The sequence below is a fragment of the Perca fluviatilis genome, chromosome 2 (genome assembly GCF_010015445.1).
Source record: "Perca fluviatilis chromosome 2, GENO_Pfluv_1.0, whole genome shotgun sequence".
Lineage (NCBI taxonomy): Eukaryota > Metazoa > Chordata > Actinopteri > Perciformes > Percidae > Perca > Perca fluviatilis.
The window spans coordinates 28,125,355-28,152,058 of NC_053113.1; the positions used below are offsets into that span (position 1 = coordinate 28,125,355).

General features: G+C 38.2%; 2 protein-coding genes and 1 non-coding gene across 5 annotated transcripts; 1 reads left to right on the forward strand and 2 right to left on the reverse strand.

The window, feature by feature from the left end:
- The first annotated feature begins 916 nt into the window (after positions 1-916).
- On the forward strand, positions 917-15,293 carry LOC120549186 (probable E3 ubiquitin-protein ligase HERC6). Its single transcript, XM_039785899.1, has 23 exons — positions 917-1,200; positions 2,238-2,388; positions 2,495-2,571; positions 3,074-3,301; positions 5,862-5,953; positions 6,596-6,723; positions 6,944-7,098; positions 7,455-7,510; positions 7,701-7,792; positions 7,908-7,967; positions 8,078-8,174; positions 8,400-8,571; positions 9,024-9,175; positions 10,269-10,388; positions 10,549-10,647; positions 11,240-11,419; positions 12,125-12,265; positions 12,558-12,724; positions 12,907-12,973; positions 13,099-13,169; positions 13,531-13,714; positions 14,600-14,702; positions 14,822-15,293. The coding sequence occupies exons 1-23, from the start codon at positions 960-962 to the stop codon at positions 15,055-15,057; spliced, it is 3,069 nt and encodes a 1,022-aa protein (XP_039641833.1). The 5' UTR covers positions 917-959; the 3' UTR covers positions 15,058-15,293.
- An 895-nt stretch (positions 15,294-16,188) lies between these two features.
- yif1b (Yip1 interacting factor homolog B (S. cerevisiae)) lies at positions 16,189-22,097 on the reverse strand. Of its 3 annotated transcripts, none has more exons than XM_039785915.1 (8): positions 21,970-22,097; positions 20,937-21,039; positions 20,636-20,780; positions 20,427-20,531; positions 19,990-20,126; positions 19,078-19,233; positions 18,760-18,853; positions 16,189-17,837 (listed from the first exon to the last, which is right to left on the reverse strand). In XM_039785915.1, exons 1-8 carry the CDS (start codon positions 21,989-21,991, stop codon positions 17,682-17,684), a joined length of 918 nt encoding a protein of 305 aa, XP_039641849.1. In that variant the 5' UTR covers positions 21,992-22,097; the 3' UTR covers positions 16,189-17,681. The 3 variants fall into 3 exon arrangements, with proteins under 3 accessions (XP_039641849.1, XP_039641844.1, XP_039641836.1); XM_039785910.1 differs by having other exon boundaries at positions 21,955-22,097; XM_039785902.1 differs by having other exon boundaries at positions 21,946-22,097.
- Positions 22,098-25,225: 3,128 nt separating this feature from the next.
- On the reverse strand, positions 25,226-25,298 carry trnar-acg. Its single transcript has one exon. It is a non-coding gene; the product is annotated as a tRNA-Arg (tRNA).
- Positions 25,299-26,704: the final 1,406 nt, after the last annotated feature.

Genomic DNA, 26,704 nt, shown 5'->3' on the forward strand with positions numbered 1-26,704 from the left:
TGTGAAAACGCACTAACGAGAATCTAATCATTACACTATTGCACTATAAGAACAGAAAACACAAACTAAAACTAAAACCTGACCTCCCCTATTGAATGATTGATACTGACGGAAAGGCCAGTGAGCCGTTCTGACATGGTTGACCTCAGGTAGGCCTATGACTTGATCAACTTTTGGTTGGAAAAGCTCCTCTCTGCCTGAGCCACAGTGACTGGCAGAGTAAGTGTAATCCTGAGAGCAGTCCAAAAGTTGGGGTAGATCTCCGATAGATCCTTATCACCCCCCCTTGTCCGGACCGTTCTATTTGGGAGACCAAGCCAGCAACCCGTTCGACCCAGAGGTGAACTGTCCCCCGCTCCCCCCTCCCCTTTTCACAGCTTCTCGGTGCAAAGGGGAAAGGGGGTTTGCTGTTTTATCTCAGCAAGCAGGGGCGCCAATTTGCCAATTCCCCACACGGTGAAATGACATAATACAGTAGAAAATCGCTTCGAGGATTTTTTTTTAATGCTCGTGCCGCCCCCCATGTGTCATAAAAAAACGCTACTGGTTGTAATTTACGGCATAAGAGTGAGCAATATATTTCGGTCCTACAGCTTAAAACTTAAAACATCGAAAGGGACTTTTGAAAGATGGAGAACTCTTCAAGCGTTTTTTTGGTTTTGCTCTCATGATGCCTTCCCTTAACCTCGTAATTTAGAGTATTTCGATTGTGCATTGCTTGGTTTTTGTCGAAAGTAAATGTCGAATTGTACCTAAAGTTACAAACTTAGTTATCGTGTTAGACATTTTAGCTAGATCATCTACTCAATATACTACACCCGCCATAACGGTCTGCAGAATTAGTGGTTCAAGTGCAAATTTCCCATTGTGATATGCTTCTGATACCTCCGACAGCATTTGAAGGCAGCATCAGTTGAAATAAAATGCCACCACCACCGCAGATGCTGTAAACACATCAGATGAGTGCAGGTGGAGACATGGTGCAGCTGTACTGTTGGGGAGAGAGCTCCAGTGGACAGTTCGGTCCACAGAAAGCCCTGAGTCCGGCGTCCTGGACTGTCCCCGGGGCTATAACCACCATCTGCTGCGGGGACCAGCACACCTTATTCCTCACCAGGGATGGAGGCGTTTTATCATGTGGACACAACTCACAGGGACAACTTGGACGAAAGAAACGTAAAGAGGGGAAGACAGCACCAGGTAGGCAAAGAAATAGGCTAGTCGACATAGTTTTATGTAGGCCTAACGTTAAGTGTTTTTTTGTTTGTTTGTTTTTATCTCATGACGTTTAATTTAACGCAGTCACACGAGTCTGTCAAGAAACTTTCATTTAAGGAGGAACTTTGTCTTGCTTAATGATAGCCTTATGAGTTTATGGCATCCATCGAAAGCTTTGAATCACGTATTACGCAGGCTAATTAACCGAGCTAAGTTTCAGTTTCGTTTCCCTCTTGTCATTGAACGCAACGAAAGTTAACTTTACTATGCCTTGAGTTAAAGTGAAGGTGGGAAGGTTGGTCATTCAGGTCAGTGATGCATTCATGGTTTGGATATATGGTCAATGTGGTACATGTAGAAGTGATGCCTCACTCGGTAGCTAACACACAGGGTAAAAAGATGAGCTTCAGCAATTTACAGTACAACAGAAATATGATGTTTTTAAACCTATTCTGGTACAACCTCTACATACAATTATGATTATGAACCTGAAAATGAGCATAATATGAGCACTTTAAGTAAAAGTAAACTATTAGCCTGTAGTATACCCCTGCATTCAAGACATTATGATGATTAGAATGTAATTAAACTATTAAAAGCATAGTATTTTGTTATATAGCCTCGTTTTTATATGACATATTTGATTATTATTACTGATGCATTTACATGTTAGTAACATTTTGTTGCAGCAGGTTTACTGGTTTTGGGTTGTTTAATCTATAACAATGCAGCTTGTGTTGATCTTTTGTTTTGATGTTCAATATTCATGTGAAAAGTAGGCTAACTACAAACTATAGCTGTCAAATACTTTTAGTTTAGTGGAAGTATAAAGCTGCATACAATGAAAGTACTCAAGTACAGTACAAGTTCGTCAAAACCGTACATTATTTGAGTAAGGTACTCAGGTATTTTACACCACATTAAATAATTACTTGAATGTTTTTGTGCTGTGCTTAGGTTTGCCTCTGTATTTGTGTGTGTGTGTGTTTGTGATTATCTTGTCTGTCATCCTGTGTAAGGTCGTGTGGAGGGGCTGGGTGATGTGGTGTCGATAGCTTGTGGTCAGGACCACTGTCTGGCTGTGTGTGCATCTGGACAGGTGTTCTCCTGGGGGGCAGGAGAGGACGGACAGCGAGGCATTTTACCACGTCTACTGTGCAACAGACCAAGGCAAGATGTTCATCTATGGAATATACATATGAAATGCATACTTATCACTGAAAGTCAGCAAAGCTTATTTCGTTTTTGAACTTATTATTGTTTCATTGACATGCAGTCAGGTGCCGATACCACTGCCAATACCAGTGATTCAAGTTGCTTGTGGAAACTCCCACTCCCTGGCACTGACTAAAGGTAAACCAATAAAGACACTGATTACATATTTTTGTGTTTATATGGAACACTGCCAACTCTAGTTTCACAGATTGTAATGTTTAATTCTGTTTAACGTAGTAACGATTTGTGCCAAATCCAGTTTTACCCTTCCCTGCAGACACGATAACGTGCAAAGTAAATGTTCTTAAACGTAGTAGGAGCTTCAAGAAGACACAGCTGCAACAATTCCAGAAAATAAGGATATATTAATTCCATGAGACCATCCTGACAAATAAATAGCTGGCAAATAGAGTATATTTAAGAAACAGTCAATTTATATTCCGCAATTTTGGCACTGATCTAGCTAATGCAGAAGGACAAGCACCCCTATGCATACCACCTGTATTATATGGGAAAACTAATATGTTTGAATAAGAAATATTTGCTGATTATTACATTAGATAGATCTAAAGAATAAAAAAGAAAAGTTTGAAATCATCTTCTGAAAAAGCATGTAGTACTCTTTTTTTCCACTTTACAGGAGGCGATGTCTTCTCGTGGGGTTTGAACAGTCACGGTCAGTTGGGTCTGGGGAAGGAAGTGCCGCGGCAGCATACACCCGTCCTGGTGTGCGCTCTGACCGGCGTCGCAGTGACTCAGGTTTCAGCCGGATCCACCCACTCTCTGTTCCTCACACTCCCAGGCCTGGTGTACTGCTGTGGGGCCAATAAATCTGGCCAGCTGGGAGTCAACAGGGTGGATGAAAATGGTACAAATACTCTACTGAGTCACAAACTCACTTGCTCACATTTTAAAAGCAGCATATTGTCTATGCAAGTGGAGCTCATTGGTCGTTGTCAGACCAATCCTACACATGTCAATCTGCACCACCTACAGGCGAAGAGAGTAACAGCTGCTGTCATTTTAAAGGGGTGATAGAATGATTATATAGGGTATTTCACACTGTTCCTTAAGGTCTCCTAATAGGGTATGTAACATTGGTTGGGCTGAAAATTGCCCGAATGCTATTTCATGGGCCCTTAACTACCCTGTGAATATGGCCCTATTTGGAACAAGAGCTTTTCTTCCAAATATGGTATGCTCATGAATATTTAGATGAGCTGCGTGCTGATTGGTTTGAGCAAATCACATAGAAACACATTGGAGACAAGAAAGCAGGTCTCATATTTCAGATACTGCAAAGTTATACATTGTTTGTCTGCTATTTTGTTATTAAATTCACTTCTAAGACTTTTTTATGCGAGAAATCAACTATATAAAGCTGGGCCGTTTTACGAAAATGGATGGCTAATTGCAAATTTGGTAAGACATGTCGGACTTTAGGAGCTCCACACAGTCTGACGAGAAAGCGGCAACCTCCATACCCAGTGAAAGTCACCGTTTCCTCGGTTACAGGACTAGGGCTTGGGGCTTCGCGGAGCTGGCCGGCTTCCAGCTGCCGGCATAACTAGAGTATATTTACAGTTTGAATTTCGTCACGCCACTTACATTACAGCTACTCCAAGGTCATATAAAGCTAACAATGGTGTCCGATTTCAATTTAATGCATTTTTGTGAATTTCAGAGGAATTCTAAGAGGAGGCTAGCTAGCTCTCATTGATAGAGCTCCATCCAGCCGCAGGCTCTTGAGACAAGAGGCGTTTATTTCCCCGATTGTTTGTTTAAATAACTCAACACACATATCCATTATAAGATTAACTGGAACCTGTGGTAAGAGATTGCGGGCGTAACAAGCTCGCTGACCGCGCTCTCACTCACACACACCGGCCATTTAGCAGGAAGAGGGGAGCTGCAGGCCCTGGAGCTCTGTCAGGGCAGCAGCGTTTGTTAGTCCATTAACCCCAAAAACTGTGACTTTGCGCGTATGGAGTGCCGTTGGCTGCCAGCCTAACGGAGCTCCATCTACCTCACAGCAGGCCGGGGTCTGTGAAGGAAGGCAGGCTGGGCAGCGAGGCAGCAACACAGGCAGCACCGGCCGCTGAACTCCGACACACAGTCAGACAAAATTTGCAATTAGACATCAACTTTCGTAAAACGGCACATATTTGAGTCTACGTAGTTTATTTCTCGCATAAAAAAGTCTCAGAAGTGAATTTAGTGGTAAAATAGCAGATGAACAATGTATAAAATTTCTGAGATCTGCGCGACCTATTCAGAAGCCTAAGCTGACCTCAGATCAGTGGGTTAGCCTATGTAAATGTTGGGGCGTGACAAACATACAGACTAGAGCCAAATAAGGAGGAGCCACCGAGTTGATGTCAACTGGGTGGTTAGTTGAGATTCGCCCGTTTTCAGAGGCAGTTTCAAATTGTGAGATTTGCAGAGGAAAGGTTCTATGTATGTCCTATTTACCCACTAAACTGTCGTTATTCAACTATGACAAGGTCAAATCAGTTTTGCATCCTATCACCCCTTTAATACTTGCTTTGGCTACATTGAACACGTAACATATGCGGACCGTTGTGGATGCAGATGCGATGCAGAATGTATCTTTCTACTGGCTACACCTGCAGCACAAACACGTCTGTGTGTGTCAGGCAAAGCAAGACAGTAAGCTTTTCTTTTGCGATTGTGTGGGATTTTTTCTTGAGTTTTTGGACGCAGCACAGCGCTGTGAAACTGAGGTTGTGTAATATGGGTAAGTAAAAAAATAAAATAAAATAATAGAAACTCTCAAAACCAAACTGCCAATACGCTCATTTGCAGTCATTAGAGCTGCAATGGGTAGAATGCAAAAAAAACAGCAGAATTTGAAGTAGAGTGAGACCTCGTCCTGCAGCTCTCCCTCTCCCCTCTCTGTTGCGCGGGCAATGCATGTGCAGAACAGCCAATAGGAACACACTCTCTCTCTCTCTCTCTCTCTCTCTCTCTCTCTCTCTCTCTTTCTGAAATGATGTGTGATTGGCCCGAAGTCTCCCGTCACAGCTGGATTATCTAAAGCATGAAAACAGAGCCAAGAGGATGTGCAGAAGTCTAGTTTTCTCTCAGACCACTTGAATTACAATATGCTGAAAGATTATTATGGGATTTTTACCCAACTAAACCAAAAATAAAGTGCCTACCACAGCTTTAAGAAAAAGAAAGAGAGAAATAAACCCATTTCCCAAGAAATTTCAGAAGAGCGGAAAGTGTTGTTAAGTGGGTTATATTTTCAGAAAACTATTTCTCTGACTCCAATGTAATGATGATACAAACTGGGGTATTAACCTATCAACATCCTGATTATATTTCTTTTAATTGATGAATTAATTATATGTATCATCATTTTGAAATAAGCACATTTTTCCATTTAATATCATCTTTAACAGGCAGGTTCAACATCTGTATGGTACCTGCCCTCAGACCTCTGGGTGTCTGCTTCATAAGCTGTGGAGAGGCACACTCTGCTGTGTTAACAAAGGTAAACAATCATCTGCCTTATCCCAATCATTAACTATCACATTGTGAAGATACTAAAGCCCCTGACACACCAACCCGATGGCTGACCGTCGGCAGAAAAGGCAGTCAGACTGATCAGTCGGCTCCCCGAGGTCCAGAAAGTGCCTTGGAACACACCGAAGCGACGCTGTCTTGAGCGTACATTCTGCGTGTGCACGAGACGTAATACAAAAATTGACAACGTGTCACGTGGGTCTGGCTTCTCCAGCCGATAGTAATGGCGGCTTGTTTGAAATACGATCTCGTATTTTACGAAAATAGTTCACTGAAACGTGTTTCTGAAAAAATTTACGCGAGAAATAGGCCATGCAGTTGCTGAATCTGTTTTCATTTCAGATCGACAAAGGTCAGTTTAAAAGATTTTCGTCAGATTTTGAGAGTAGTTTGTCACTCATCCCGCTGGTTATTTCCGGGTTAGCACTCCCCCAATCAGATTAGTGGAGTGAGTCCGACTGCCCGCCCTCCGACCCAGTAAGTCAGGTCGGCCAAAATGAAGGCCGACAGCTCCTCTGACGGACGACAGATTATTGAGTGTTATCGAGTTGGTGTGTCAGGGCCATAAGAGGTTGCCTCTTATAATCTTGTGTGATGCTGTGATATTTAGGATGGCAAGGTTTTCACTTTTGGAGAGGGAAGCCACGGTCAGCTGGGTCACAACTCCTCTGCTAATGAAGTGAGACCCAGGCTGGTCGACGGTCTGGACGGACCCGCCTCACAGATTTCATGTGGCAGGTAAAAAAACTAGGAGGGTGCTTATATGAAACACTGAAACATTGTTTTAATTAAAGGAAGGCTTACTTGGTTTTCACATCATAAAATCATGCTTACAATAACTTTGAGAATATCTAACTTGAGATGCCTAATTTAAGTACTTTATTACTTTATGATATACTTTAACATTACATTTAGTTCATGTTTCTCATTAAATTTACAATTGCTTCTTGTCTCCCAGATGTCACACTCTAGTTTTGTGCTCCTCTGGCCAGCTGTGGGCTTTTGGCAATGGGGCCAAAGGACAAATTGGGACTGGACGACCAGAGGACAGTAAGACTCCCACTCTGGTACAACTTCCATGGACTGCTGACGGTGCAGCAGCCATACCCAAGGGTATGTATGTGTGGGCAGTGTGGTGTTTAGTAGATTTTAATGAGGCATATGGGGTGGATCTGTCTTTAATCTTTCTAACATTTCTCTCTTATAATTATATTATAATTATCTTATTATTATACTTATAATTATCCCAGGAGATGCGTGTTAGACAGTAACATGGCTGCCAAAGACTATGAGATAAAGTTTTGAGTTAAAGATGGTCCTTATTCTTGGACAGTCCCTAGAAATGTTGCATATTCAGATAATGAACATTTGAGTAATATATTGATTTGACTTGTGTTCTCTGAAAGTAGAAGATGGTGTAAAACTAGCAAATTACATTTGTAAATGTTTTTTTGTTTTTGTTTAAGCAGACTTAAAAATATCAGCTGGGTGGAATACAAACTTCACTTACACTTCACCTACACAGGTAACGTGTCCACCTATTTAAAGAACATTGTTCTTATAGGCTTTCACAGAACGATACCCAGTTTGTTTACCTGGATTTAATGTCCACTAGAGTCGAACTTGTTCAGAATAATTTTAAGTTCAATTGATTATTTTGTCACGTTCATTAATCTGGCTGGCTTTAAAGTTAAATCTAATGTCTGTCTTTTAAGAGCCTGGACCGAGGACAGATAACTGGGCGGCTTGATGAGACAAGGCTGAAAAAATGGCTGTCAATGAAACATGGCAACGCAGAGGCAAAGAGGTCCTTTTTCATGATTGTATTTATGGTTGTAACTGTGTAAATGCACATATGAAATATCAGTCTCATACGCAGCAACACCAGTGTCTGTAAGGCTGCCTCTTTGTTTATTCAACAGAGAAATATCTTCAATCTTTCTGACGAGTTCAAGTCTTGTTGCAAGTTTCACAAAGGCTGAGTGAGTCCTTTTTTTGATTGTTTAGTAGCTGAATCAGTTATAATGTTAAGATTATGAGGTGATGCCATTTACTCACATTGGTACCGCCACTTTGTTTTAATGCTTTACAGTGGCCCTCCATTAGAAGCAGATGCCTTAACTGTGGACCTGGAGGCAGCTAGCCAAGTGTTTGACCAGCTGCTAGCAATACCATGGATCAAGCAATCAGTAAAGAAGATAAAATAAATCATGCATTTATCACTGAGATAATTTGTTCTGTTACTTGAGACATAAATTAAATGAATGACAAAACTAGTAACATTCAGTCGTGTCCTGGCAGGCTCTCAACCTCTTTTGCGCCCATACATTTTGTACAGTAGCCACTGATTTATTTATTTACAAACAAATGCATTCTGTGTGAAAATTGCCTGTGTGAAATCGTTTTCCATGCAGGTAAACCTTAAAGTCCTGATTGAGTTGCTTTTCGCTTCAAAAACGGCCCTAAAATCACCAGAGGTCCTCCTGATTCTGCTGACCTATCCCCTTCTCCAAGAGGAGTCTAATGTCATGAACGTGGTGTTGCCGTTGGCTGTCATCATTGCAGATCAGAATGAGAAGACTCTAAGTAAACAACCACTGCAAACTTTTTGTCACATGACATGTACTGATCCTAGAGCTTAATGTACTGTACATTATTGATAACTATCACACAATTAGACCATTAGACAATTAGACATTACATTGAATATGGCCTTGCAAAATACCTGATTAAAACCTATTCCAACCACAATTTTTTTAATGTACTGGATACAACTATAATAATAATAATAATAATAATAACTTCATTTGTATAGCACCTTTAAAAACAACAGCTTACAAAGTGCTTTAACAGAAGGAACAAAAGCATAAACAAAACATAGATATACACAGCACATCAATACACATACCTATATGTATAACTATACACAGTCATCATTAGATAAAACAGTTCTGCTCTTTAATAACTTGAGAAAATATTCACTTGATATATGATGTATAAGTCAACAGTGAATATATGGTGTGTTTTCTGTTCTGTAGGACGTTGGTGGTCTTCCCTGACACCCTGCATACTAATGAAGCACATCTTGGTGTTCAGAAAGGCGCTGGCCTTCATGCTAAGAAATGGCCTCTTGGCAACTCATAACCCAGGAGTCAAATACCTGCTGGAAGTCCTCAAGCTACTCTACAAAGTCAGTTCAACATCTGTTTTTATTTTATTTCAATCATCGGTGGGTTTAGTGTAAGATCTATTGAATTTGGGATCAAAGATGAAAGGCAATCATTTATACTCGGAATAGGCTCATAAATACAGATTTTAACCCTAGATGCGTATCGACCCAAAGTTCAAGGGACTTTCCTTCCTTCAGCCCATGATCTGCTTTTCCCCCCGTGGTCTAAAGACTCGTTAAGATTAGGCAAATTGATCCGCTGAAGTAGGAAAAAGCTATGCAGGTCAACACACTCAGCCTGCAGTTCAGTGTGCCTGCCCATTTGATCTAAAAACATAAAAAATAATTAAACCTTAAGTTTGTCTCACTGCGACGACATTTACTGCATGTTGGATGTTATGAATGAAATGCAGAGGAAAATTAACTAAGAGCGTCTGTCTCTACAGTAAATCATCTGTTGAGTGTTTGATGGTTATATCTTTGTTTCAGAACATAACCGCCATGAAACAATCAGAAAATAACGCTGTGCTATCTCTCTCTCCCGGCTTAGCTCAGTGCTGTGCTCATCTTGCCCGTGGATCTCTCTCTCTCTCTCTCTCTCTCTTTACTTTTAATGTTATCAAACAAATAGAAATGTTCTCCACCATCATAAAATAGTCATAAATCAATAGACTACTCTCTTGTTTTATAAATGAAGCGGTACACGAGTAGCAGAAGCGCTGTGTGTTTGACCAATCAGAAACAGTCATCCCTACAAACCCCACCCGAAGATTCCTGTTCTTAAAAACAAAACAAAAAAAACAACCCGATTATAGATATTTTTGGGCGGTAAAATAATGTTTTCGGACTAATCTAAAAAATAAAATAAAAAACTAATCTAAAAAAATATAATTCAATAAAATTGCTGCTGTAGCACAGAAATTTCCCAATTTGGGATCAATAAAGTCTATCTAAACATATCTATACAGACCTGCAGAAACACTGTGAAACAGAATTAGTTCCTGAAAAAGTTCTTAGTTCCAGGGGAAAGTTCCTGCAGTTGAAAAGTGGCTACTGAGATAGAAAATAATCTTTTTTGTGTTTAACTTTTTTTGTATTGCATATTCTTTCACAGGCAAACAAAGCTGGAAAGTCCTACAAAGTCCCACTCAACACCTTTTACGTAGAGGAAATCAGTAGTAGTGTGCTGCCAGTTGCGGACGTCACTCTTTGGTGGCAATTTTCTAAAATGGAGGTAAAACCATGTAGTACAATATACACAGTGTTGCAGTGCAGAGGAGCAATCTGTCATTTTGTCCTGAATACTTTTAGTTTCTGGTTGGACTGTTTATTGCTAAAAAAAATGATTGTCTTTGTTTTGTAAATCATTAATTATTATATGTATTTCCGATAAGGATGACGTCAGTACACCCGCCATTTTCTGCCGCTATCCATTCCTGTTCACTCTGGTTCAGAAGGTGGCCGTCTTTAACATCTTTGCTCAAATAGTGAAGGTACAGTATGTATAAAAATAGATCATTTGTAAACGTTTTACTGAAAGTCTACTTTAACGCTGCATAATACGGTTGCAATTTTTTATTTTTTATTTGAGCATTTATTTTAATTAATATATCTGTATATGTAATTAGGACTGGGTATCTTTTTCACTGCTGATACCGGTACCAATACCGGTTCTTTTCCCGATACAAATTTTATAAAATCCATTAAAAAAATATATTAATTACAACATTACATATTACAGTACAAACCTTTTTTTAACCACCTTTACACCTATGTGACACACACTGGAATCAAGCCTCTCAAAAAAACACAAAAACACGATGTGTAACGTTAGACAGACAATCACCAGCATGATTAGATCTTGGTACAATTATTGGCTCACTGATGCTGATGAGATTTCCTACCTGGTATTGAAATTCGGCGTTGAATGACGAGGCATTTTTCGACACTCAATACTATGGAGACAATTTGGTCAGTGTCTACAAATCGTAGTTCTGTACCCAGCCCTACACGCACTGTACAATTATATTAAAATTGCTATCCATCTGTGAGATTTCTTAATGAATTAGGTTTTTGTACTTTCAGGGAGCGGAATGTCTAGCTTATCAACTGGCTTTGGAGTGTCCTGATAAGTTGTGGCCAAATCGCACAGACTCTGCCCTGGCCCCGGTCTTCCAGCTAACTCTGAGACGAACTCACCTGGTGGAGGACACCTTCAGACAGCTCGGTGCAGCCGACCACTGCGCCTTCAAAAGGGAGCTGTTGGTAAACCACCGTCAAATCTTTGCCAGATTTAGTGTTCTGAAGTAAAATTTAGAAGCTTTTGTCTTCATATTACTTCATTCCAGAAGAAGTAAAGGGCTACTCCAGCGATTTAGTTTTGCACTGCCATAAAGTTGTGGGACTCACAGAAGACAAAAAAATGTCAAAATCCTAGCAGACAAAGGCCAATATATTTACAGATTTAGTTCCTGGTATGGGTACACTTCAACAACACCGGATCCTCAGCTTCACACAATGCCACTTAATAGCATCTTGTCCATTGCCTCATGACTTCACTTTATGTGTAAAATCGATTAAGTACACCTTGAACAAAATGTCAATTTAAGGTAAAATTGGAAATAATTTCACAAACAAATATTCCATGACACAACTGCCTGTAAACATGCCAGTGCTAATTAGAAAAGTTTATTTTATTGTAATGAGATTAGTTAAATGTAGAATTTTATTGACTAAAGTTTATAATACTATAAATGGCCTCTGATTGTAGCAACTAGAGGATTGTGTAAATGTGAGCTGTGAGAATTAGTAATTATACATTTGGAAATGTCTGCTTGATTAAATCCCTTAACAAAACCATGTGTTACAAGCACAGGAAGTCCTGTGTGGATATTTATCATTAAAGGTGATAGTAATTCAGTTTGTGTTCAAGGACACTTATTAAAAACAGTATAATTCTATCCTTCCTAGGTGCAATTTGTGGACAACAGGAAGGTGATGGATGTCAACAAAAGGGACTTCTTCCTGCATGTGTTTGATGAGCTGCTAGATCCCGAGTCTTCAATGTTCATGTACAACGAGAACAAGACTCTGGCCTGGTTCCCTCCCAGGGTAAGACCAGATAGTTCAAGGGAAAACTATGTATTAAATACTTGCATATACTAATCCTTTTTTTTAAAACATCAAACAAATCCGTTGACATGATTGAATTGGCTACACAATACTTTTAAAACATGTATGAATGTAATATATAAGTGAGCTGATTACTATAAAAGAAAAAAAGGATACATTTTCAAGATTTTAGAAGGTAGAGACACATATACTGTACATTTGACCTAATTATCATGGGAAACAGTTATTAAATGGCACCAAATCCTAATCATGTCTGTTGTCAACCAAATAGCCAAAAGTGGAGGAAAGGACTTACTTCCTTTTTGGTGTTCTGTGTGGCCTGGCTCTCTACAACCACAACATTGTGCACATGCCCTTTCCACTGGTTCTCTTCAAGAAGCTGCTTAGAGTCAAACCCTCACTGGATGACATGAAGGAGTTTGAACCTGTCATGGGAGAGTAAGATTTTAAAAAATTATCTTTGTTGCGATTTTTGTTGTATTGCTGTTTCAATCTACAGCAATTCTTGATTAAAACGTGCATAACTGCAGAAAGTCATATGGTCTGTTTGGGAGTTTTGATTTGAAACACTTTAGAGATTACATTGAGGTGATAGTTGTGTATATTCGCTGTGTCTTCAGGTCTTGGCGGTGCATGCTGGAGGACTACACTCCTGATGAAGTCGAAGGAATGGAGACTACTTTCACTGTAGGTCTACTAAATCCCAGTCAGAAACAGTAGGAACACCTACTGGTGTTATTACATACATGGACTCTGTTGCCTACACGTGTTGCTGCAATATTCCAATCTGCTGGAATTGCCATTCATTACAGGGGACCTGGGGTGGTGAGGATGTTGAGCTCGATCCGACAGAAACTGGAAAACTTGTCACAGCGTCGAACAAGTATGTTTATACAGAATTTACAAGAATGGCTGTATGTAATGGTCTGCATGCAGTACTCACAGCAGCACAGAATTGGAGTCGCACAACCTGTAAACATGCATTACATTTCTCTAATATCCTCCCAGATATCTTGCAATTCGGGAGCGCATACTGTTGAGTTAAAACTGTCGGCCAATAGAGGGCAGTGCGACAATACTTTTCTGCCATTCAAGTGTGGAGTTGCCCTATACACTATGTATTATATAAAGGAACATTTCTGTTAAAAGAGCTTTGCAGTGGTGATGTAAGGGAAGATTGCTGGACAATGTCAGCACTCAGTTGAAGCAACTTGTACATTGTATAAAATTATTTTTCTTCATAGAAAAGAGTTTGTAGACGCCTTTGTCAACTATGCCTTCAACAAATCAGTGGAGGGAGTGTTCGAAGCGTTCAAGAAAGGGTTCTTCAAGGTGTGTGACATGGACGTGGTGGAGTTCTTCCAGCCCGAGGAGTTGCAAGCAGTGACGGTGGGCCAAGAAAACTACGACTGGGAGGTGTTCAAGGAGGTCTGCTGAAAACCACAAGAGCTTTTGACTTTTGAATCTTAAAAGAGAGTCAGAAATGTAGATTAAATATAGACTTTTTAAAATGAATAACAAATTCAGATATTCTGAATTTTGTATTACCTTGTACTATATCATATATAATTTTAAACAAGAATACAGTATTAAAATGCTGCAAACAAGATGAAAAGACCAGTTTAGGCTGTATGTTACATCACTCCAGACAGGTTTCCATTGCACACCATATGTTTTCAGATGGTCAGAGACTTGAAATTTGAGTCAAGTTATGTTGTGAACTATTTTTAAGACTTTTTTTTTTTTTTTTGAAATAGCTCCTATAGGTTTGTGTGTCCAAGTGCTTGTCACCCAAAGCTTTAGCTACCAAACAGCAACACATTTCAAATGTGGTCTCTTGACTGCATAGCTCATAAATTCAGCGTTTTTACGTCATTTTAGAGTTTCCCACAATCACCCGAACACACTAACAAGAAGAGATTTAAAGTTCCTGCACAAAAAGTGCATCAGTACACAATTTAACTTTAGCCAAACAATGAAAAAGAATGACTTAGTCTTGACTAGTTTGCTGATGGATTACCTTTTTAAAGCAATACTGTAACATAACATACTGTAATGTAAAAATATCTGTGTTGGAAGAATGGGGTCACAAGCCACAAAGATTGGGAACCACAGGTTAAATCTTTGACAATGTACTGTATTTAATAAGCTTTTTATAATGTATGTATCTTAATTTAGTAAGTAAAATAAAGAGTGAAAATGGCATAAAAGTGAAATATTCAAGTAAAGTACAAGTACATTAAAATTGTACTTAACTACAGTAGTTGAGTAAATGTACTTATTTACTTTCCACAACTGTATTTTTCCAAACAGAACACAGTTTATGAAGGAGACTACCATGATAAGCATCCAACCATCGTGACCTTCTGGGAGGTGTTTGAGAATCTGACGGCAGAGGAAAAGAAAAAGTTCCTTCGTAAGTATTATAATTATGCTTGTTATCATCGATCAAGTTTGACTTTACAGTGGAAAGAAGTAGTTTAGTATTCAATAAAATCTTAATTAATCAATTTAAGATGCTGTTTTTGTCGGCAGTGTTCCTCACAGGCTGCGACCGTGTACCCTTCCTGGGTATGGAGAGCATCGAGATGAAAGTCGCCGTCTTGCCCGATGCCACTGAGATCCATTTGCCAGAATCCCTCACCTGCCATTGTCTGCTATTGCTGCCCATCTACCAGAGATACCCAGTCGAGAGGACAATGCGAACCAGGCTTCTTCAGGCTATTAATCACAACAGAGGCTTCTGGAAGGAAGTAGACGCTGCAGAATGAAGAAGTATCTAGTTTGGGGCTTTTTTTGTCTCTAGTCTGCCAAATGTAATGCTTTCCTCTTCTATTCATGTCATAAAGTAAGTTCTAACATAGGACCCATAGTACTATTATGAAGGAATGACTTAAGAGCAGCCCATTTAGTAGTTTGAGAAACAGTAATGAATGCATTTGTTTTTTTATGTTCCATTGTTGACGGTTGATGTCACTTGCACATGTTAAATGTTGAAGTATTTTTAGATAATGTTTTTTTTGACAAGGGTCTCATGTCAAATCTTATATTGATGAAGCAGACTGTGCTGCTAGAGTTATTTGTCACAAAGAGTTTTCCACATTCATTCAGCTTTGGTGAGTCGCTAACAAAAATACGCACAGGTAGGAAAGAAATACATCGGGACACAACACATCACATACAGGACCCTTAAATGGATAAAAAGAATCTTTCTCCACTTCAGTAAATATCAAGTCTGCAGTTGTCAGGCCACTGCCATTGCTTTCAGTGACTGCCACACCACTGCTTAGGTCAACACTAGTATGATAACCACACGTGATATGATGACCTCACTTTTTTGACACTTTTCTCATGACACTGTAGCATTAAGTACTAATTCTGTTCATAGTATATAAGCCTAAATCTTAAGTAAATATGTTATGTTTGTGTGACAAACCGAGAAAAGCAATATTAAAATGTAAAATTTCCTTGTACCTTAACAACCTACTAAATAAATGTATCTCTCTTCAATACTGGCTTGCAGTTTATGTTTAAAATTAAGTCATTTTAATATTTCTTTAATGTTTTTAGTGAACCACAGGCCAACTATCAAAACACAATCTTCTAATATCTGACAGGGCCTGGTTATTTCCTGGTTTATTTAATTTCCTAGTGAAATGTGTAAGATACCATTCTTGATTTTGTGGTTAATATCCACAAATTAAAAAGTGCAAACATTTGGCTTAAAACATAAGTTCCACAGAGGAAGGATAAAAGACAAAATGTTAGTTCTCAAAGATTTGTACCTCCTTTCCCTCCATAACTGGTTGATTATGAGTAATTTCCTGTAATAAAATAGTTTCTATGATAAAAGAAATTCACATCGGAGAAAAACAAATTGAGCACATAAAACACAACTCCACTTCAGCAGCTCCATCAGTCAGACTTTATTTATCAGTCGTCATATCATTTCAGTGGCTTGACTCGATAGGTTGCTTACAGCCTACTTTGACAGTCAGATGGGATCCATTCACGATTAATCCTGAAATAGGTGTTTGAATTACCTGCTACATGTATGTAAGGAATGAGTTATTCGTAATGAGATGTTGCAATTTAAGAAATCCTATGTAAATGAGCACTTTGTCAAAATATTTGGAAGGTTTTATTGACACCTCAGTTAACGGAGGTTAGTGTTTTAGCATTTATCAATAATAAAGTTCCATCTGAGGGAAATGCAAAAAACAAAAATCCAGATTTTTGAAGTTTCCTGAATTAATTTAAGTGAATGTGAATCCTACCCTGGTTTGAGTCAACATTGGCTACATAAAAAACAGCTGAGGCATGGGAGGATTTACAAGCACATTGAAGCACAAGAAAGTATTTTTCAACGTTAAAATATTTCAAGTATTTCAGAGACAAACAATTTTCACAGAACAGACCATCTCTTCCCTTCCTTTATTCCATCAGACTTTAAATATGAAAAGCAGTAAATAATTTACTTTGTATTTAAAAAGGATATCAAAGTCAACTCATTTCACTGTGAGGTCTACGCCCTGATGTCGTGGCTTAAACACAGTTGATATTTCTATTCAAGAGTTGTCAGGCAGCAAAGAACATGTATCAAAGCGCATACAAAAAGATTAAACAGATAAAACAGAGGTGGTACTGCAGCCACACTCACACACACCAGTTACATAACCCTTGTTTCCAGATCCAATGATGACAGAACACATATTTCTCTCAGCCATGAAATAAACATGAGCACCAGGGAAAAGGTCATTCTAGTCAAACACCCAAACCAGTTAAATCACCTTTAAACCTGAATTTGACTTCTTTCTCGTCATTTAATGGACGGTTTGTGTGAGGTTAGTTTGCTTTCTTGGTCGGCTCAGAAAACTCACATGAGCAACATCTGCAATAATAATTTTTCTATACACAAAACATACATAAATATTCCTAAAAACATAATTAACCAATAATTACAAAGTATAGAAAAACAACTTGAAGCAGTTTGCTCTTGCTACACATTTCTGAAGACATTACATAAAAAAAAGACACAAAAAAAAAGGCAAAACTAATGACTTGGGGCTGTGCTGTGAGAGAGAAGGCAGCAATGCCTCACTTCCTCTCCTAATCGTCTTGTAGCATGTGTTGTTTTGCTCCATGAATACATGGAGGGAGTCTTGTGATATTTTCCAGACTACTATGGCTGTTGTGTGTTTCATCCAAGTCCAGCTTCTTTGGTGTGTGTGTGTGTGTGTGTGTGTGTGTGTGTGTGTGTGTGTGTGTGTGTGTGTGTGTGTGTGTGTGTGTGTGTGTGTGTGTGTGTGTGTGTGTTTTCTTGAGTGTTTTTAAGGGGGTGCGATGGCCTTTGGACAGCCAAGTTCATCTTCTACAAAATGAGTGTGTGTGTGTTTTATCTGATGAGGTGGTAGGTGAGCCAGAACATGAAGATGGGTTGTGCTGCTGCTATAGACATGGTGAGGTACATCCTCAGCTGGTTTCTGGCTCCTCTCACCAGCCTTCCCTCTGCCGCCGCCTCAGATAACAGCTTCAGACGCAGCGTGCGGATCTGAGGAGAGACCCGTTAAAAATATTCTTTAATCAACCATTAAACAAATGTACTCGTGTGACCTGTGACACACACACACACACACACACACACACACACACACACACACACACACACACACACACACACACACACACACACACACACACACACACACACACACACACACACACACACACACACACTGATGTTGAGATTTTGGTGACAGTGTGGGAATACATTGTGTCTTTTTAGCATTGAGGTCATAGTCAGAAAATAGAAACATGTCTTGATTGGATATAGGGCAGTACAACACCACTTTAAAACTATGACCTCAGTAATAAACATAAATCAATCTACACATTTCCTACAATGGCGCCAAAAAGTTAACCTTATACATTTTGTATAGGTAAAAGTTATGACTGAATTGCATTAGATTGCCCAAGGTGTACCTAATAAAGTGGCCACTGTGTGTATAGGTACTGTATGTGTGACGAGGGTGGAGATTGGGGTCGTGAGGGTGAGTAAAATAGTGAGATGAAGAAATGTGAGAGGGTGTGCAATTACAGCATGGCTTGTCTTGTGTGTATTCATGTCTTAGCTTGACATCAGTTACAGGTATGGGGAAGGCTTTACTTCGTTATTTTGTTATATTTCTTAAGATGTTGGGATGTGTCTGCAGACGGGGGCATAAAGCGACAGGAGTATTGCAGAGAGCAATGGTGAGGGAAGGCGAGGACAAGGTTGAAGAAAAAATACCCAGTATGCCACGAAGGGATTATTCTTTCTAGAATATATAGTATATAATTCGATGCAGTGCCAAGGAATTAATACAGTAAGTTTGTGCAGAAGTCATCTGTCCGAAATGATTTTGTAAATAGGAAATCTGTCTATTAAGATCAATAATTTCAACTCTCAAGAGTTAGTAGAAGTTGCTACTCACCATAAAGACAAAGATGGCAACACAGCACCACAGCAGAGAGAGATAGTATGCCGGCCTCCCAAACAGCAGGCCTGCTACGACCCCTACAATCATCCTGAGGAAATAAGACACACACAGTCAAAGGTAGTCCTATCCACAGAGCCTTATAGTGTTACACTAAAGAACACTTAAGACATGTTTTGTTCTGAGCCTAGTTTAAAAAGGAAAATGAGCCATTGGAAAAGAATAAACAAGAAATACAAGTGATGAGAGTAGGTGAGAGGCAGTAGAGGGTGAGTTGGTGATGAAAATGTGAACATAGAAAGATGCTGTACATACCCAACATATTTGTAGCCAGAAAAAGCCAGTAGGTCTATGGTCGTGAGGTCAGTGTTTACGGTCACAAGGTAGAGCGACAGCAGGACCGCCAGGACTTCCATGATCAGCCACACCAACGCTGAGCTGGCCTGAACTCCCAGCAGCTCCGGAGAAAACCTGAAGGGTGCACAAAATGATACAGTCTCTCTGTATGTAAATACTGTGAACTCATTACATCAGTGCATCATTACCTTTGATCAAGCTGCAATGACGTTTTTGTTTTTAAAGGTTCTCTTTGAGTCTTATTATATTATATTATATTATATATATATATATATATATTTATTATATTATATATATATATATATATATTTATTATATTATATATATATTATATATATATATATATTATATATATATATATATTATATATATATATATATATATATATATATTATATATATATATATATATATAACAATTCCATATTTAGTACAATTTCAATCCACTAATTTAACTTGCGGTATTATTTTGCAAAAACACAGAAGTTAAATGAGTGCGACACTGTAATTAATCCATCCAGAGGTTGTTTTCGTTGTAAGATGTTGCTGTCCTATTAGCTTACAGACGTTTTAAGTGTTCTGTGGTTGCTGTTGTTGCTCTGTGGGTCTGCATTAGTATGATAGCTATCCATAAAATTAAGCCTTGGTGGGAAAAAAAACTAGAATTCATAATAAACTGACATGTGGTTATGTGGGAAGACATAAAGAAGTCTGCTACCTAGCTGTTAATGATCATTGTTTATAAAGAATAAGAACAACATGGAACAAAGAAGAAGAAGAAAACAAACAAATGAACATTAACACAATAGATTGCTGCGCCTTTTTTCCAAACTGGTATCACGTTGATAAGAACATGGATGTATGCATGTACTTGTTTTGTGTGCCGAGGGCAAGTCCAGCCACCAGGATGTATGTTATGAAGCCCATGGCGGGAATGTAGAGATCAGGAGCGTTCACATCAAAGCGTGGAGCCACAGGAGTGTCCTGCTGGTAGCTCACCTCCCAGTTCTACAACACACACATGATCACACACTTGCTAAATCCTTACGGACTAAATTTCCAGAGGAAAGTATGTAGTATAGTAGCATCGCTTCCTGTGTACTGTTTAGTCTGAATTACTTTTTCAATCAATTTAAACTACAACAGGCATTTTGTCTCAACTCAGAGAATAAGAAAAGCCTCACAGGGACAGAGAAAAAAATAATTAAAAAAATCGACATATTTTCACATGCACAGGATTACCTCTACCTATGCAACGTGGCAGACATAACAGAATAACTTCTATTTAACTGGTGTGAGCAGACTTACATCGTGCATGTAAGGGAATACAAGAAGGCCCAGCTTCTTCCCCACGTACACTGTGTCCACGGCAAAGTAATATTTCAGCTTAGAAATTGGGATGAACCTGTCCAGCTGAAACAAGCAAGCACACAGACAAACACACATGCATTATTCACCATTCATTTTGCATCCTTTCTGGTAAGCAATCATTTAAGGTATAATTAACTCAGTCTTACATTCTTGTCTACCATTTCCCTTCCCTGGGACGCCAGTGAGCTGCCATATGCCATGGCCAAGTTAGACATGGGGTCTGACAGGATAGACTGGCCAGGAAATCCTGCTGCTGCTGCTGCTGCTGCTTGAGGCCCGGCCTGCTGGTTACTGCCAAAACGACACAAGAAAATGTATCAACTGAAAGAACATAATGGATGTGTCGGCTAAAAAAAACAAAAACAAAAAAAACATACAAAATGCAATAACACAATATGTATTCACAACAGTTCAACATCCAGCCTATATCTTCAGCCTGGTCCCCACCTGAACCCTTTCTGCGGTCCAGATGCAGCTCCACTCGTATCCTCAAACAGCTGGCTGCCTTCTGAACCATCCACCAAACTAGTCCTTAGACGCATATTAGGCTCTAGATGAAAAAAGAGAGAGAGAGTGGTTTCAGAAACAGGTTTGTCAAACAAAGCAGTAGATCTACACAGAAATTGTGTAGAAAATTAGTAATGCAAGCAAATGCAACAGTAGCAAATTACAGGAAATCTGAGAAACCTGCATGCATCCGTTTGAATAACGGTATTGAAACAACATAGTGCGTCTTTGCTGTGGTGCTCACCGGTCGGCCTGACTGTGGAAAACTGAGGATTCAAGCACACAGCTGAATAATCGTTTCATTGGTGTGTTTGAATCGTCCTAACAGCGTGCTTTGGGGTGGCTTGTTTAAATTTTGGTGATGCACAGATATCGGTTTACAGATACTACTTGTGGTAACGGTAAATCAAATGTATTGGCTAGCTAGCCTCATTAGCTTAGACATTCTGCTTATGGAAGAGTAAAAAAAAAAAAAAAGCCCCAAAGTCTAGCTAACCCAAATTGAAGCTTGGAAACAGAGGTGTAGCTTACAAAAGCACAAACAATGTAGCTTAATATAGCACTTCATTTCGCATTAAACAATCTGTAAACACCAAAAAACATCCCACAGTCATTGCACATCAGACGCTTCAACCACACAAAAGAGACACAAGCTTTCGCTACTTATTCCCCTCTATTTAGCTAGCTAATGTCTTCCACAGTGACAAACGTTAGACGGTGGTGGACTGAAGTTTAACCTTTTGGTGTCCGTGTTTTTACGTGTTATCCAGCTAACAGTAGCTAGCTAAGTCGTTAGCCTCAACCGGCTCAAAACAGTGACAGCATCATTCGGCTCCGTTTAGGTTGGATTCCAGAAAGCTAGCAAGTACAAAATGTACACATGCAGCCGTTCGCTAATTAGCTAGCTAGCTAATAACTAAAGGCGGATTTGATCGATACAATCACGTACGTAACTTACGCTGTCTGAACCCACTTTGAGTTGAAGTGTAATCCATTTGGACTAACTTGATGGTAGCAGTAGCCGTCAGTTGACCAACTCTACTGAGATGCAGTTGCTATAGTTAGCAAAAGCTGCACAGGAAGTTGGAGTGGAGTCATTCATAGATTTTACACGGAAGTAAACACTTTCTTCTTTTTTGATTTAAAGACGGGTTACAAACCAACGTGAAAGGTGAATACCGCCACCTACTGTATCGAAGTGTCCTGGGTTCCATCCTGTCGTGAGGATACCAAGGTAAAGATAAAGCCTCTCTTACCTTGTTTGTTCTTATATACTGTCTATGGTTTGTCCTTTATCTCCAACAACCTTGTAACTTCACTTTCTACCTATTTCTTCTTAAATGTGTCTCTTTCTACCTTAAACTTTGTATGTCTCATCAGCACATGGTCAACGTTTTCTTTACCACTACCTCACATTTATCTGAAACTTTCCTTTTCACAATGGTGTAAAGTAACTAAGTAAATTTACTCAAGTAGTGTTCTTATGTCCAATTTTTAGGTACTTACACATTTTTAATTGTGTACTTTGTAGTCTACTTCTACTCCACTACATTCCAGAGGGAAATATTCTACTACACTATAGACACAGTAGGCTGCTATGACTTTTTGCGACATGCTAGGACTTTTTTTAAATCATTTTTTTCGAAATACTAAACTGTAATTTTATTACTTGTTTTCAACATACTAAACTATGACATATTTTTCGACATAAAATACTTTCACTTTTTAGTCATGTTAGGCCTTTATTTGATAGGACAGCTTTCAATGTACTTTATTAGTTGGCATGGTGGCTCATTGGTTGGCACTGCTCCAACTAGCACCAGCTAGTAGCCACTGCCGACTCTGACACTTGGTTCGATCCCCAATGCAGCCTGGCCCTTTTTATGTTCTTCCAGACATTCCTTGACATACTATACTATGACTTTTTATGTGTTTTTTTTTTTCCAACATACTATGCTATAACTGTTTGTACTTTATTTGGAGGCTGGGCCATTTTGTGTGGAAGTTGCATGTTCTTCCAGACTTTCTTTGACATGCTATGACTTTTTAATGACTTTTTTCAACATACTATGCTATTACTTTTTATCACTTCTTTCGACATACTATACAATGATTATTTTTGACATACTATGACTTTTTATGACTTTCTCCGACATACTATACTATGACTTTTTATGATTGTTTTTGACATACTAGCTACACTATGACTTTTTTAGGATTATTTTTGACATACTATACTATGACTTTTTATGACTTTCTCCGACATACTATACTATGACTTTTTATGACTTTCTCCGACATGCTATACTATGACTTTTTTAGTACTTTTCTCGACATGCTATAATATTACTTTTTATCCCCTTTTTTTCGGCATACTATACTATACTATGACTTTTACCACTTTTCTCAACTTGTTTTGACATACTATACTATGACAATGTATGTATGACCATACACTGACTTTATTATCACTTTTTCGACATGTTATTCTGTGATTGTTTTATAAGATAAGATAAACTTTTTTGTCTCCTATAGGAGAAATTCATCCTGGGCACTCAAGAGAAACGAAATGGTGACAAACACACACCAAACATACAGCCAGCCTACATAGAAACATAATCAGACATGATCTCATCAATGCTTCAATGAACATCTAATAAACCTCACACCATACGCCCTACCTTTCCTCACAAACACAGAAGAACAGAAGATAACCCACAACACATTCTCCCCCTCGTATTGCACTTAATTTTGATAATGATTGCACATTTCCCGTTAACTCATGCTGTGGTCAATAACTTCTGTATTGCACAATGCCCAATTGCATAATACCATATTGAATATAACATAGTATATACTGTATGTTTGCACCAGTGCCCTATCAGGTATTGCACATCCACAAATAAGTACCACAAATATTATTAGTAGAATTAGTCACACATACATCACTGCAGCCAATACACACATATCTTATCTCTTATTCATATGTATATGTCATAGTATAGCATGTCGAAAAATTTGATAAAAAAGTCAGTATAGCATTTCGAAAAATGTGATAAAAAAGTCATAGTATAGTATGTTGAAAAAATTCATAGTATGGCATTTCGAAATTGTGATAAAAATCATCATAGTATAGCATATAGACAAAAAGTATATAAAAAGTCATAGTGTAGTATGCCGAAAAAAGTGATACAGTATAGTCATATAGTATATAAGTCCTAGTATAGTATATACAAAAGTGATAAAAAGTCAAAAAGTAGTATAGTATATCGTAAAATGTGATACAAAAGTAATAGTATAGCATGTTGAAAAATGTGATAACAAGTCATAGTATAGCATGTCGAAAAGTGTGATAAAAAGTAATTGTATAGCATGCTGACAAAAGGTATATACAAATTCATAGTATAGTATGTCGAAAAAAGTGATAAAAAAGTCATATTACAGTATGTCAAAAAAGTATTTAAAAAGTCATAGTATGTCGAAAAAAGTCATAGAACCCCCACCTCCAATCTTCATCTTATCTCTATCAGCTTATCTCACTGAGCTATCTGTGAAGCTCATAATGCAGTGGGTCAACTTTGTATTATTGTTCATATAACTGATGTCAAAAAAAGTCATGAAAAAGTATATTATGTCAAAAAAAGTAATTGTATACTATGTCAAAAAAGTGTTACAAAAGTCATAGTTTAGTATATCACAAAAGGTCATAGTATACTATGTTGAAAAAAGTGATGGTATAGCATGTCGAAAAAAGAAACAATTTTATCTATAGCAGTTTATCTCACTGAGCTATTCATGAAGATCATAATGGTGTGGTTTGGTGTATTTATTGTTTACATTACTGAAGACGTAAACGTCATGGTGTAATATGTTGAAAAAAGTCAAAGCGTAGTATGTCGAAAAAAAGTCATAGTATAGTATGTCGATAAAAAGCCATAAGAAATCCATAGCGTAGCATATTGATTTGAGTTGAACCCTCAACCTCCAATCTTCATTTTAACATACTATGACTTTTTTCAATATACAATATAATATATTTTTCAACAGAGAAAGCTTGTTGATAGCTGTGCTTGACTGAAATTGAAGGATTTACATCTGTTTTATCACATGTTGAAAGGTAATTACTCATTGTTTGGCTTTTTATGGATGTACATTTACTTTGATTGACAGTTTGTACAGTAGTAAAGTTGGAAATGAGGAAGAAGTGATTTAATTGCTAAAGAGCAGCACGAGCTAGCCAGGAGTCGAACCTAGAATCTTCTGATCCGTAGTCAGACGCGTTATCCATTGCGCCACTAGCCCTACACTCAGAATGCGTTGGGAGCAGCTCAGTTCTCACACCATTGTATGCAAACAGTGGGGATATTTGATGGCAAGGGTATAGAAGGCCAGTCAAATTTTTGTTGTAGTTGAAAATACGGGGCCTCTTGCAGGACATGTAGTCTAAGCTGTCCAGTTTCTATCAATGTAAAATATAGCATACAATGTAGTAATTCAAAGGAACAACAGAAAAGTAGCTTTACCCAGCTGCCATGACGTGGATTCAAACCAGGGTTGCTGCAACCACAACGCAGAGTACTAACCACTATACGATCACTGCCAATTGGTATTAAATGGGCCTCGTTGTTGTGATAGCATAGTTGGAACTCTGAATATTAAATATACTGCTATTTCCTCGGTTTCCCTAATTGATGAGTAACAAATGACAATTCCATGGATGGTTTATCTAGCACTGCTGATTCTAACTATATTATGACTTTTTCATCATTTTTTTTGACATGATATACTATGACGTTTTATCACTTTTTTCGACATGCTATACTATGACTTTATACATACTTTTTTATGTTTGACATTTTACGACATACTATAACACAACTTTTTATCACTTTCTTTGACATGCTATACATTACTTTATTCAATATACGATACTATGACTTTTTTATCACATTTTTCGACATACTTTATTTTGACATTTGACATTTTATATTGTGACTTTTTTATCACTTTTTCGTTATACTATACTATGACTTTTTTATCACATTTTTTGACATACTGTATTTTGACACATTTCGACATACTAAACTATGACGTTTTTATTACTTTCAACAACATAGGTTACTATACTTTCATCTAGAGACATCAATCAAACTTTACCGTATTCATAAAACCTTCAGCTATTAGAAAATTATTCAGCTTTTTGATATATTTTACAGATGTGTTATAACTGTTAAAGTTTAGTGCTTCTTTATTATTTTTCTGTATTTTTAAGGGCTGCTCTGTGTGGCTTATGTCACAGCTACAGTGCAGAGGAGAGAGAACATCGCCTTTAACCTTTCTCTTTAACTTGTACTCCCGGCCACAATTCTTACTTCTCTTACACCGTTTACATGTCAAAACCTAGCTACACTTGTCTATTTGTAGCCAATGTATTATTTAAGCAATATGACTGATACATTTGACTTTGTAAGCCTTCAAATGACAAGAGCCACAAGCATTCCTTTATTGACAGCCCTTGTTAAACATCCTCAACATTTCTGAACAAAGGCAAAGAGTACAAGTTTTTCAAATCACTGATAATGCCCACATTTCAAAATTTATTGTCAATTATATTGATACCATGTATTGTTTAGGTTTATTTGAGGCTTCTTCAATGGGATGTTTACCAGGGCTTTTCAGTTAATCACAGTAGCAGTTTATGAACAAAA

Bases quoted from the DNA above. Each gene is read 5' to 3' on its own strand.
- LOC120549186 (XM_039785899.1), top strand. From the start codon at position 960: ATGAGTGCAGGTGGAGACATGGTGCAGCTGTACTGTTGGGGAGAGAGC. The intron at 1,201-2,237 runs GTAGGCAAAGAA...ATCCTGTGTAAG, and splicing joins AGAGGGGAAGACAGCACCAG to GTCGTGTGGAGGGGCTGGGT. The intron at 12,725-12,906 runs GTAAGATTTTAA...CTGTGTCTTCAG, and splicing joins TTTGAACCTGTCATGGGAGA to GTCTTGGCGGTGCATGCTGG.
- yif1b (XM_039785902.1), bottom strand. From the start codon at position 21,991: ATGGATTACACTTCAACTCAAAGTGGGTTCAGACAGCGTAAGTTAC. The intron at 21,040-21,945 runs GTACGTGATTGT...TTTTTCATCTAG, and splicing joins GTTCAGACAGCGTAAGTTAC to AGCCTAATATGCGTCTAAGG. The intron at 20,781-20,936 runs GTGGGGACCAGG...TCGTTTTGGCAG, and splicing joins GGACCGCAGAAAGGGTTCAG to TAACCAGCAGGCCGGGCCTC.